Source organism: Lepisma saccharinum, chromosome 2, assembly GCF_977018435.1.
Source record: "Lepisma saccharinum chromosome 2, izLepSacc3.1, whole genome shotgun sequence".
NCBI lineage: Eukaryota > Metazoa > Arthropoda > Insecta > Zygentoma > Lepismatidae > Lepisma > Lepisma saccharinum.
Window position 1 is genome coordinate 22736979 of NC_139230.1, and position 13842 is coordinate 22750820.

General features: G+C 34.7%; 1 protein-coding gene across 1 annotated transcript in view; it reads right to left on the reverse strand.

The window, feature by feature from the left end:
* Positions 1-759: 759 nt before the first annotated feature.
* LOC145983950 (uncharacterized) overlaps positions 760-13842 on the reverse strand; it is a 64448-nt gene continuing 51365 nt past the window's right edge. The window contains exons 12-14 of the mRNA XM_083117152.1: positions 11709-11847; positions 6823-6943; positions 760-4992 (exon numbers count right to left, since the gene is read on the reverse strand). Of these exons, the coding sequence (XP_082973278.1) occupies positions 4907-4992; positions 6823-6943; positions 11709-11847 (346 nt within the window). The 3' untranslated portion in view covers positions 760-4906. The remainder of the gene's footprint in view (positions 4993-6822; positions 6944-11708; positions 11848-13842) is intronic.

Here is a 13842-nt window from a genome sequence, read left to right on the forward strand (position 1 = left end):
CCTGTTATACAAGAGAGGCTATATAAGTAGGGTCTATATTATGTTTCAACCCTAGACCTAATTTTTTCCATTTATCCCACAGCATCAGTTGCCTTACATATTTGAAATTCACACAAGCATTTTATCTTTGCATTGCACACAGCTTGATCACGTCAATTTCTGAGAATGTGATAATTATTAAAACTATGAGGTGTGTTGGGAGAACATTGAACTAGCACTCCAACATTAGTGCAAGAATTTTTTCAATCTGGGGAGCCAGATCACATGACATGTTGACAATTTCTTACATATTGCAGAGCAAGAGCTTACTATTTACCTAAACTTCAACAAAATACGGAAATTAACTCCAAGCTGGTAGGTGACATCTCGCACACAATGTAAATCAAAATAATGTAACACCAACATTGGTACAATGTCATTTCATTTTAATGTGAAATGTATAGATATCCCTCAATTATTAAACATATATAAAAGATTCAAAGTGATGATGCTACCATTGAATTAACCTGACTGATAACCTGAGTACACCTGTTTGAATCATGTTGCCAGATAAGCTACAATTCCTGTACATAAAAGAAGACAAGTTGCAAAATAAATTAAGAGTCTAATATAAATATGAAACCAGGTTTTATTAACAATTATTCTAATACAACTAACAAACAAGGAAAGTACTAGAACCTTAGGTAATAAAAGTCAAGTAAACATAAGAATACATTTTAATTTCATTAAATGCATAATGCACTAAATGTAAAAGTTGCTTTTAAAAAATGAATAATTGAAATTCATTTATTTGTTTAATTTGTAATGAGTTGCATCAACATACAAATTACTTGTACCAATTTTCACAATTAACAAAACTAAAATAACTGGTTCTACACTACTTGACAATGTTATTAACAGATACAAAACAACACTTTATACTTTTTATGGGGGAAGAAGGGGGTTATTAGTGGCAGTGATGTTACAGAATTCAATTTATCGGCCAAAGATCATTCCATAAATTTTCACACACTTTTGAAACCCTGTTGTAATACATTGGAGAAGACTTGTTAATTCTAAGAGCATAATTTTAGGAGTTAGTGTCCCAAAGTTCACAGTTTAATCCCATAGTTACAAAATAAAAAATGAACACTATGATCAGATTTTGCAGTGACTGCATAGTTGTGTTAATGCAATTTAATATTTATCCATCCCTAATAAAAATAGAACTGATAATACTTTGTAAAAATTAATCTCTTTTTGTTACAAAAATTTATGTTTCAATTGTTCAATATAAACATTAACCTACTTTCAACAACCTTAAGTCATTGCATAAACTGTACTGTCAATTATTTTCAACAAAATAATATAGCACAAGGAAGAAATTATTCATTTTTTGAATCTAGTTACCATGAGGAAACCTTTTTTTTTTTTAATAAAAACGCTAATTTTTACTGGAATGCATGCAGAACAAAAAAATTAATGTATGCATCTTGTTAAATCTCATACTTTAACGACATATACAAACAAGTCAACTAAGAAGGATCAATTATGAGTAGAAAAACATACGTTTGCTTGAATGCATTCCATAATTCAAAATGTCAGATAAAAACTGAATTTGAAACTTAGATTGAAGACTTAATTGTATGCAAACACACACCCACACTAAAATCTGAGCAACTTCTCCACATGCTCTCTTTAATATCTGCAAAGGCACTCACATGTGTGTGCGTGTGTGTGTACAATAGGCTGCACACAAATTACTGTATGTGCATTGTCTAGCTCTCAACCAAATTAACAAATAAACACAACAATGAAAATCAGACAACAACACAAACACACACACACACATGTGTGTGCATGTGAGTAGATGTGGTTGTCAAACAACAAAAAACGGAACAACAAAAATGGAATCTTTTAGACCTCTAATTCATGTTTAAAATGCAATGTAACTAAAAAATAGAAATATTAACCTGATATCAATGGCCTAAATTCATTGTATGTATTCTGTTGTCAATAATTTTGATCAAATAAACAAACCCTTTTTCAACAGTCAAGGTTGATTTCATTTTTTTAATAAAAAAAATACTGGAGTGCATGTATGCAAAATGCAAATATTCTGCATAAATATTTCTGCATGTACATGGTCTCATTCTCAACCAAATTAACATTAAACACATGTAATGAAAATCAGATGAATAAAAACATATGCATCTGCTGCAAGTGTGTCCAGAAGAATGAAAATGGAATTTATCAGACTCCTAGTTCATCTTTAAAATGCAATGCAACTAAAAAATATAAATATTACATGCTTTCAATAGCCTAAATTCATTACATATATTCCGTTGTCAATAATTTTGAATAAAGTAAAATGGCCTTTTTCAACAGTTAAAGGGGGGAAATGATTTCAATTTTTTTACTGAAGTACATGTACACAAAAAGCAAATAACCTGCATAAACATTACTTTGTGTGTATGTGTATAGCTCAAACAAATTAACACTGAACACATGTAATGAAAATCTCATATGATTCAAGTTGACAATGGAACCATAAGGTTGGACCTATTAAATAAAGAAAACATAATAGTTTGAATTTATCATAACACTTTTAGTATCAAATTCCATCACATTAAACACACCAAATAATAATTCATTCCCTGTTTTTCCCTTTCTTAACACAGCCTCAAAATGAAGCTTCTATTTCACAAATCATAAACAAAAAATTTATCAAAATGATATCCGTGACATGACAAATGTACACTAATACATCAGTTGTAAGAAATTTATACTTAAAAAAATTACAACAAATAAATAGGAAAAAGAAACAAAGGGAGTAATTTTATATCTAGAATCACAACTGGTCTATGACGCACATTCATGCTTGTGGCTGAAGTATGACATTCACAAAAATTCATATAAAGAAAAGTATAAAGCATGTCTAGTTTAAATAACTCACATCCTTCTATCATTCAGAACAGCAAAATGATGATTAATCTTCAGAACAGCCCACAAGTAAATACTGAGTATTTGATTTAAACATTTTACACAATAAAATAAATTGTAGCTAATACATAGTTTCAGAAAGTCCTTCTGGCTACTAAATTTAGACAACTGCAATTCAATTGACTACATGGCAAAACATATTATTATTACTGTGTACATGATGCTTATACTCAAAATTGTTTTGATTTATTTTTCTGTATGAACAGACCAGCAACATAATAAAATGTCACATTGTGCACGAAATTTTACAAGGCTTACACTTTAAAAATATACTACTTACTAAAAATCATGCATTCACAAGGACCTGTTCATGAAGAAAATATAAATGGTACAGTGGAACCTCGATTTTACATTTTTCAGGGGACTCCGGTTACAAAACTTAAAATGCAGAAAAATTTTCTAACATTTGGCTACACTGCAACCATGGAAGATTGAATTAATAAAGTGGAAAATGCAAGATATGGGAATTCAAAATTGGGGTTCCGTTGTTTTCTACTTTTCACGACTTTGATGAAGTGTGATGAACAAATTATTTAAATGTTCATCAGTTTGTTGAAAAATGGCTGAAACTGTGTCCTATGGGAGGTTATTTATCAGGATTATTTGTGCATAAATCGCAAAGTGAATGTAATTTTAAGAGTAGGGAATTAAGTGCTTAGTAATTTCATGATAATTTAATTGCTGGAATTATTTTAACAATTACCACAAAATAATACTACAACTATGAATTGTTGCCAACACCATCTTGTAAATGTTTTAAAAAAAGAAAACAAAATGCCTTTAACACTAGAACTTCAGAAGCAGTCAATTTGGCCATTTTTATGTGCTTTAAGTTATCTTCTTCTGAAAGAATTTAAATTAACAAATTATTTAAAAAAATTGTCAGTTTGTTGAAAAAACAGCTAAAACTGTGTCCTATGGGAGGATTGATATTTTCTTTCTACCTAGAATTACTAATCTGGTCATTTTGACAGCTGTCATTGCTTATTAAAATTTTCAATAATATTTCTACACATTGTCCTTCAGAAATCAAATGAAAAATCACAACTTTGTACAATTTTTTGCATTAATCATAAATTTCTAAGATTCTTACATTCTATCAAAGTGTGAGACACAAACTTTGTAGCAGAAAACTAGAAAACCGTACCAAGCACAAAAAAAAATTTAGAAATAAATTTTGCCTTATTTCAGAAGTCGAATGAAACCTTAAGGTTGAAATGAATCTGTTAGTAATTCTAGGTATTGCCAAATGTTATTATTATGAGTGTTAATTGAAATTCAAATCGTAATATATAAGTTTCAAGGGCACTGTTGGTGATTTATGTGGAACATTATAAAAAAAATATCTTAAGTTTTCATAATTGCAATCTAATAACCATTTTTGAAAATTTTAGGATGCATAATTTGTTGCATATTCTCAAAATGCAACAAATGAACTAATAGAAAAGCATAATATCAAAGATGCATATTTTAAATCTATTAATATGTACAGAACTGATACGAATATGATTTATGAATATTTTACAAATATTAATACAAGCTTGTTTGCAGTCATCTAATATTGTATAACATAAATTTACACGACATATGTGTGTAGCAAATACATAATTATTTTTTCACATGATTCTACTACATCCACATAAAATTAAATATCACAACAACAAAAGATATAAAAACTAAATATATTTTGTACTTCATTTGATTAAATAATGAATGTTGATAAATAACAGTCATACTGATCACTTTCTCCCAAATTTTTTTACAAGACCTGCTTGTCAATGGTACAAATTCATTCAATTTACTCACACACACAAAAGATTTAAATACATATTTCCACAAAAATTTACATAAATGCTAATTTTCACTATGATCACAGTTCTTTATAGAGGTATAAAATGCTCCCATCTCACTTTGTATAACTGTCTTACCGCCCTTTCATATCTTCTTTTAGTTTCCAGAGCATAAGTTCCATACAAGCTATAGCGTCTTCAGCACTGTCATGGCCACCAACTGAAACAAAAAGTATTTTCAATTACATTACCTACAGTCAAGTTAAAAAAGTTGGAATTTGTCTTTATTTCAAAACACTGGCTTGTCCAATATACAGGTTGTTCCATTCAAACCCCATTGGTCGCTACTAAATTCCAGCAACACAGCATTAGATGGGATGTCACATTGGAAATTAACAATGTCTTGGAAGTAGGCAACAATTCACAGGCCTCATACTGTTTTGAGTTGAGAGAGGAAGAAAAGTAGAATTTTTAAGAGAAAAAAGTAGAAAAAGTAGAACTTGAAGGAAAATGTGACCACACTCCTACTTTTCTTACTAGAATATTTCAAATTGTACTTCAGATTATAAAATATTTGAAAAAAGTTGTTCAAGACGTGCTACACGAAAACACACTCTTCATTAAATGTTTTGATTAGGGATGAGCCGATACCACTGCTGACGTATCAGTATCGGCCAATACCACTGGTTTCAATATCGGAAAGTGCCGGTTGGAATTCATCTACCGATACCAACCAATACTTTATCGGCCCACAAACATGCCATGTGGCACTTGCGGGGTCTAATTATCCTGGAAATTATGCAACAAACTTTCTTTTTTTATTGCACCAATTTTGCACAAAGAACTGTATTAAGTGATTACATAACATCTACTTTAATATTGTGATGTTCTTGAATATTTTAAAGCAAATTTCTTGGTAAATTGATGCATATAATTGGAGAAGAATATTTACATGCCAATATTGATCAATATTTTGAACAAATTTGCACCTGCAAGTTTCGCTTCCGTTCAAAGCTCAACAAGATTCACTCCTTTGACAATGATTTCATTTGTAGTTCGACATAATGTTCCAAGTGAATGCAACAATCTATGCAAAATAATGAGGTCTTTGCTCACAATTAGAAATGACAACAAAATATGGATGTTTGGAACAGAGACTAGTTTTCTTGTCATAGGTGATTACACGAAAATCCTTTCATCTTAGCATCCAGAAAAAAAAACAGTTGAAAACAGAGTAGTCAAATTTAGCTTTCCCCTGGACCCATTATAAATTTTCAAGAACTGAAATGTTGTAAAGTAATTGTAAAAGTATCCATTGATAATGATTTCTCTTGCAAAATGTAACTCAGTTACAGCTACTACCTTTTAAAAGTAACTAATTACAGTCAAAATTCCTAAAAAGTAATTGTTACTTCTAACTGCATTACAAGTAACTAGTTGAAACAGTGGTGCAACCACACAAACTTACAAATCTAGTAAGGTCATATGGATTTATGTTCCGAGATAAAACTACAAGAATGAAGGAACATTTGATTGATTGATTGATTGATTGATTTGTTGTTTTAAGTCCACTTTATGCACAGTAAGGCTAATCGGGACTGGACCTACAGTTTAAAGTTTGATCCGAACCACTTGAGCCTCCACCGGGTATCGAACCTGGGACCCCTTGATTACAAGGCAACAACGAAGGAACATTTGAGAATGAAATACCTAACTACTGCCTAAAAGTTGCAGAATGCTGTATATGGTAAAACTAGCATTGAACAGCATGATGAAAAAAGGGCCCATATATTACTTACATAATTGATTGATTGATTGATTTGCGTTATTTTACTTTGCTTCTTGTGCCACTTTTGGCTAATTTGCGAAGATGGGGATGAGTGATGATATGATGAATGGACACTCACAAACATCCATGCCCAGATTACTTACATAAGATGTACAAAAAATTGAGGGAAAGACTTGCATTAACCTACAGCATGTAGCATACACATGTCAGCAGAGAGTTCAAAAAATCATTTCACGGGAACAGACAGAGAAAAGCACTTACCATCATTCTGAATGATCTTTTTAATGTACTCTCCACACAGTTGTCTTAAAGCTCTTTTGCGTGGAGGCCCTAGTCGATGTGGGAACACAACACTTGTGTCCACGACAGTGTAATGAATCAACTGAAATCAAAAAACAATAAATATTAAAATGTAATGCACATCATGCATGTCTAATGTATGCACATTCAATTTATTAAAAATATGTAATTTCATGTTGGAAAACCTTAAATTATACCTAACAATTATTAGCAATATTTTTACACAATTTTAAGTCTGCATATTTGGAATCAAATTATGACAATGACAGTGTATTACCTAATCTGACAGAGATGTAACTTCATCTGCAAAAATAACAATTACAGGAATGCAAATAACCCATTTAAGTTTATTAGCTTGTTTTGACATACTTAAAATATCCAAAATTACTGAAACCATATTCTGAACAAAGTACTATACATAAATAGCATTTAAATATTTCAATGAACAAAGTACTATGTACCGGGTGTTTCACAAATAATTGAGGGTATACAAAAATTTATTGCAAGTAAACTATTAAACTTATGGTGATGAAACCATTCCAGAACGATCAAGGAAAGCAAACAGTTTATGCGTGTATGTTTTGTTAAGCTAAGAGTTCACATCCCTTCCACTAGGTGACACTCAAATCACTCACATCACTCACAGTGCTTTGTGCAATGTTTTGCTCCTCAAGATCATGGGACCTTACACCCTGTGACTTCTTTTTGTGGCGTTTCTTCATCTCACCGATGTCAGGCAATATCACAGCCCTAAGGGAGTGTATCATCACAGCAATACACAATATCGACAGGCCCATGTTGATGTGAGTGTGGCAAGAACTAGACTATCATGTCAATGTGTGCCGTGTCACCTGTGGTGCACACATTTATAGGCGTAGGTGTAAAAAAAAAAAAAATACTGTTTTGAGTTCCTCGTTCATTCTGGACTGGTTTTCATTAATGTTAATACTTTACTTGCAATAAATTTTTGAAACCCCTCAATTATTTCTGAAAAACCCAGTATAAATAGTGTGAAAATATTTCAATCAAAATTACTTAATATGCACTATTTGTTTAATTACAGGGTGAAACAATTCACTACAGCAGCAAAATTTAATAAAAAGTAAACTAAAAAGGTGATGGAGAATGTTATTGGATATGATTAAAATTGTCACTTCATAGACATATCTAGTTTGATATCAAACTCACTCAGTTTTGAAACTGAGTATAATGAACACTGAACCACTGGCACATCAAAAATTAAAAGCACCACCAATTTAGAAACTACTATTAAGGGAGAATTCACACCAATGCAAAAAGCTCCAATCAACAGGCAACAAGCAACACTGAGAATAAACATCAAAGCTGCAAGCTACAAGAGACACTAGACCATTCAGTCTAAAGCAAAACATTCACCACTCATGCACAAACAAGAACATTGCATTGAGAAAATGGGCCAATCAGACACACACAAATGACACGTGCAACTTGTGCCGCTTCTGTTCAAAAGGTTTGCTTCCAAGCAACATGTGTTGCTTGTCACTTTTCACCTGTTGCTTTTCACTTGTTGCTAGTCACTTCAGTGTGAATCTTCCAAAGAGGACTCTGGTGAGAGAGAACCTCTGTCAAATCAATGACATAGACCTTGATGTCACGGATTTAAATAATTCTTAGTATGTAAGCATCTCACCATGAGATACGAGAAAATAAATAATTTTAGATTGCTTGGACCATCTGTTATCAAGTTATTGAATTTCAACAACTGAAAAAATAAAATGATCAAAAAATGCTAACTGAGGAATTTTTAAATATTTTCTTGGCTCCTGTAATATCTAAAGACTTAGGATTGGTAGTGTTTCAAAATGTCTGAAATAAGTTTGCTTTTGTATCACAATATGGCTTGTTTTGAGACGAAAAAATTGGGCATCCAATAAAGAAAATAAGCTGGCAAACAATCCACGACGAACTTAAAGAATGGAAAATGTAATGGAAAGTAAGTTTCCTGTGGTTATGCTATGTTCATAGTTTACATTATGTAGTGCTATTGGGAGTTTTGGTGATGGCATACTACTTTGATGTCAGTGAAGCTTGGTGGGAGATTTACTACAGACGAAATCTTGTAGTGTGAATCACATGATAATTATACTCACACTTCCTTAATTAATGTTGAGTGTCTTTTTTGTGTAGAATTATAGAAGATATTTATAGAATGACAAGAATCATGAGGAAAGTAGTACCTGTTTGCACTTCACATCCATGCAAGGAAGTAAATCTAGTCAATGCAAGCTCAGCCAGTCGCAGTTACTGTTTTCCACGTTCAAGAGGAGTTGCACTACATTGGGAGTAGTTGTGGTTTTTCTGCGTTTGATTAAAATGAACAAGAGAGTAAAGTGATTTGATTGATTGGCTATTTTACATTGTTTTTCTGCCACTTTTGGCTACTCATAACAATGAGGGTGAAATTGATCAAAGGAGCATCACAAACACGCATGGATAGAACACAGCACAAGTCCCACAGAGAATCATACTGGCTGTGAGTTCAGACACAGGGTGTACTACATGGAAGAAGAATTGACATTTGCTTATGGAGAAGTCACTTATATCCCACAAGAGAAGCGAGATCAATGATTCAAGAAATATTCGGCCATGATAAATTGATAGTCAAATTATGGAAGTTTATGGTGACGTGATGGAGAGTGTTGGAACTTTAATGCAGGCAGGGAGAACATTCATGATGATGAATGAACCAGTTATCCAACTGTCACTGCTGAAGATTTGATGTGTCATGTTGATGAATTTATCAGAATTCATGGGAAACCATTAACATGTCACATGCTAAAACCAGTGCATAAATGTGCGACTGTGTGAAAAAGTAGCAAAGTGTATTAAAAGTTTGGTTCAGGGTTCAGAGCTATTTGGTTAGTTTTCAATTTGAAAATAGATACTACGAGGGGATATGAAAAGGTAATAAGAGTACATTTTTTACAGCCAAACGGAAATGTATTCACAAAAACTGAAATATACATTTTGAAGGTTGAACATTACTCTACTTTTCCACATAACATGCATTCACATTTATACACTTGTCACCGTGACACCAATTTTTCGATGCCAATATGGTAGAAATTGTTCGGCTGGATGTGTAACCAACGACGTATGGCTGTCGCAACTTCCGTGTCGCAGCTGAAGTGTTTGCCAGCAAAGCGTTCCTTCAGTGGGCTGAACAGGTGAAAGTCTGATAGGGGCAGGTCTGGACTGGATGCTTGAGTATTTCCCAATGCTAGGAATTGACTTTTTGCATCACTGATGCAGCCACATGGGGAAAAGCATTGTCATGGAGATTGATGACCTCCTCCAAATTTTGTTGGACGTTTAAGGTGCAGAGCAGCTTGTAGACGATCCAGTGTGACACAATATGCAGCAGCATTTACAGTTGCTCCTTTTACCACAAAATCAGCAAGAATGACACCCTGGCTGTCCCAGAAAATGGTAAGCAAAACCTTTCCTGCAGACGGGGTCGTCCTGAATTTTTTGGGTGGGGGCGAGTTTGTGTGTTTCCATACCATACTCGGTCGCTTTTATTCAGGGGTGTAATGAAAAAAAAACACAATTCATCCCTGGTAACAATGCGGTTGAGGAATGCGGTTGAGGAATGTGTTTCCAGCCCTATGGTACCGGAGCAAATGTTTGAGACTGTATCCCATACGGTCCTCCATATGCTGTGGTGTGAGTTGTCTGGGGACCCATCTCGCTGACATTTTGCAATACCCAAGTTCTTCATGGATGATGGTGTATGCACTGCCATATGAAATGCCCACTGCATATGCTGTTGTTTGGAGAGTTGACTGCCAGTCCTCCTCAATCAATGCCTCCACAGTGTCAACATTGCTCTGTGTGTGGGATGTGCAAGGCCATCCAGAACAGGGTGCATCAAAGACATTTACATGCCCTACGTTGAACTTTGCACACCAGTTACCGACATTTGTGAATGTCATCCATGCATCACCATACACTGCACACAACTCACGATAGATTTCAGTTGGTTTCTGTCCCTTTCACCACAGAAACTGAATTACACTCCGCAGCTCAACTGTGTCGAACGTCTCAAGCATAGCTGCCATTTTGAAACAACTGCTTCTCGGCGTGCGTGAGGTGCACACACCTGTCATCTCACGAAAGATGGCAAAATACATGTACTTCCAAATGTATATTTCAGTTTTTGTGAATACATTTCTGTTTGGCTTTTACTCAATTACTTTTTGATATCCCCTCATACTTTCCAAATGACTCACGTATGAGACACAGGTATGCTTATATCAGCTGATACTGATAATGTGCCAAGAGCACGTGATATGCGTAGGCGGTCGGGCAGCAGCATTGTCCACATAGCAATCAAGGCCAAACGGCCTGGCCTGTTGTCCCTTGGAGTGGTTTTGCTGCATGACAACGCATGGCTACATACGTCAGCTGTTACAAAGAACATGTTGGCGATGTTTGGGTGGACAGCATTGGAATGCCCACCTTATAGCCCTGATATATCACCATGCGACTTCCATATCTTAGGTCCATTGAAAAAGGCATTGAAGGGTCGGCGCTTCCACTGGGACATGAAGTCATGGACAATGTTTGCAACTACTGTAGTTCCGATCTCAGCCAAAGGAGTTCTACAAGCAGGGTATTCGCTGCTTGGTGAAACAGTAGGACAAGTGCTTATGTAACTTTGGAGATTACATTTGAAATAAACCTTACTGATTTCATTCTGTGGCCCCTGTTCAGTTTTCATTTGATCCACCCTAATAATTCTTTCAAAATCCCTGTAAAAGAGAACATTTGCATAGAAGTAAAGACCAAAATTAGTGTAACACTACCTTCAGAGCTTTGAAATCACTTTCCAAGCTATGCCCAATCAGTATTGTTCTGTCACTGAACATGCTTAACAAAGTAGCCTGTACATCCCTGATGTTAGTAGTCACACCGTCCATATCTTCTGCTGTAATACCACTGAATCTGCAATACAAAAACAAATGCTATTAATATTATTTACCTACTGTTTTACACAGGTACGGTACATACCAAGATCAATTTAACCTGAAGGTGAAAATTAGAGACTGGATGTTGGGCAAAATGCATATATTTTATTCTTACAGATATAAAAAATACTTGATATAAGTTTGTGCCAGGGTATTTCCTATGCAAAAGTTTATTTTGCTTATTTTCGTGTATAATGCCTATAAATGCCTATTTACCGTATTTACGTGTGTATAATGCGCGTGCGTGTATAATACGCACCCTCGTTTTTGATGGGGAAAAGCAACAAAAAAATATATCTCGTATATAATGCGCAGTACAATTCAGGTTCCAGAAATGGCTTTCTTAGCGTCGGACTAACATTTACGTATTTCATTTAAAATCAATCAGTAGATCATAAAAACGATCTTTTCCTTGCTTTCGTAGCTGATGCATTCCCCACGTGACCTTGAACTTCCAGATGTTGGGCTTTTCATAGGAGAGGCGGGAGCAAAGTTATCAACCACCCGTTCAAGGTCACAGTGCGTGATGCTTACAATAGATGGATGACATCAAGGCAGCATGAACTCGCAACAAGCGGGAGGGTAAAACGTGCGTCGCTGCCGATTGTTTGTGAATGGGTTCGTGAGGCATGGAACTCCATCTCCCTTGAAATGATGATCAAAAGTTTTAAGGTAACGGGAATATCGAACAAGATGGATGGAAGTGAGGACATTTCAGACTACTTGTATTAGTAACTGGGAGTGAATGACGAAATTAAGTGTAAACGTTATTTATTTATTTACGTGAGTCAAGCCGCAATAGCGCAGTAAATATACAGTAATTATTTCTATTTGGTAAGTGTTGACGTAATTATTTTAACTTCATATTTGTTACAGTCAACACTCGATACAACGACCTTTCATAGTTCCCAGGAAAAAGGTAGTTATTTCGAAGGGGTTGTTATTGGAATTTGCACCAAAAACGATTATTAGGAGATAATCGGGCAGAATGGATGTTGGATTTAATACGGGTCTACTAGAGCATTGTCTGTTACAAGATGAACCAGTAAAATAAGATCTCTCGGAAGATCTCACCTTTCTAGGCACAAAAAAAAGGGGCTGTAAATTTCGATTTGGTTCGGCTGTGTAAAATACGTTGTAAAAATGTCATTTTCCTTCCTTCGACCAACTTCTAATTCACCCCCTCCCCCATTCCAGGGAGCAGTCCTTCCTCTTCCTCGACTTGCATTGTAAGCCAGCCTGAAAAAGGAAACGGGCAACTTGCGATCTATTTGCACCCAATGCGTATTCTAAGACACATTGAACAGTGTCGCACTCGATAATCATTTTGGTTTGGAATTAGATTTCACTAAAGTGAAACTGTATATTTAGTCCCGATTAGCCCAAAAGCATAAAATGAACTCAAAACAAGCTTTATGAAACCTGCGCATTTTCAGATATCAAAATGTGAGATCTTTATTTACTCTCACGTTAATCGACGGTAATCGGTGTCAGCTTATACATTGAGCATTTTTTAAATCGTTCGCAGCTTACACATTGAGGTTCTGAAGATAAAGGTGCAGAACATGAAGTTGTTTTAACTCTACTTTTTCTTTCTGAAGATCGAATTTCGTTATCGTCAAATCAAAACAGCTTTGCGAGATACAAAACAATGACTTGCCTTCGCGCTGGATGAGTCATTGCTGTTATCCACAAGCGACAACTTCGCAGACGCTAGACAAAACACTGGCGCCAGTTGCAGCGTAAAAACAATGCGACCGGCTGGAAGTTCGAGCAACAGGTGGTCAGGGAAAATCCTCCGTATTTCAAAGATAACGCAACTGTCGAAGGCTGAACTTTTATCAGCTGTGTGAAGAAGAAAGAATAAACCCTTTCTTTACGTTTTACCTTGCAACAGACAATAATACGGACAATATTTCAATACAATAGCATTAAAAAAAGAAAAAAAATAGGACCTGAATTCTGCAATTAT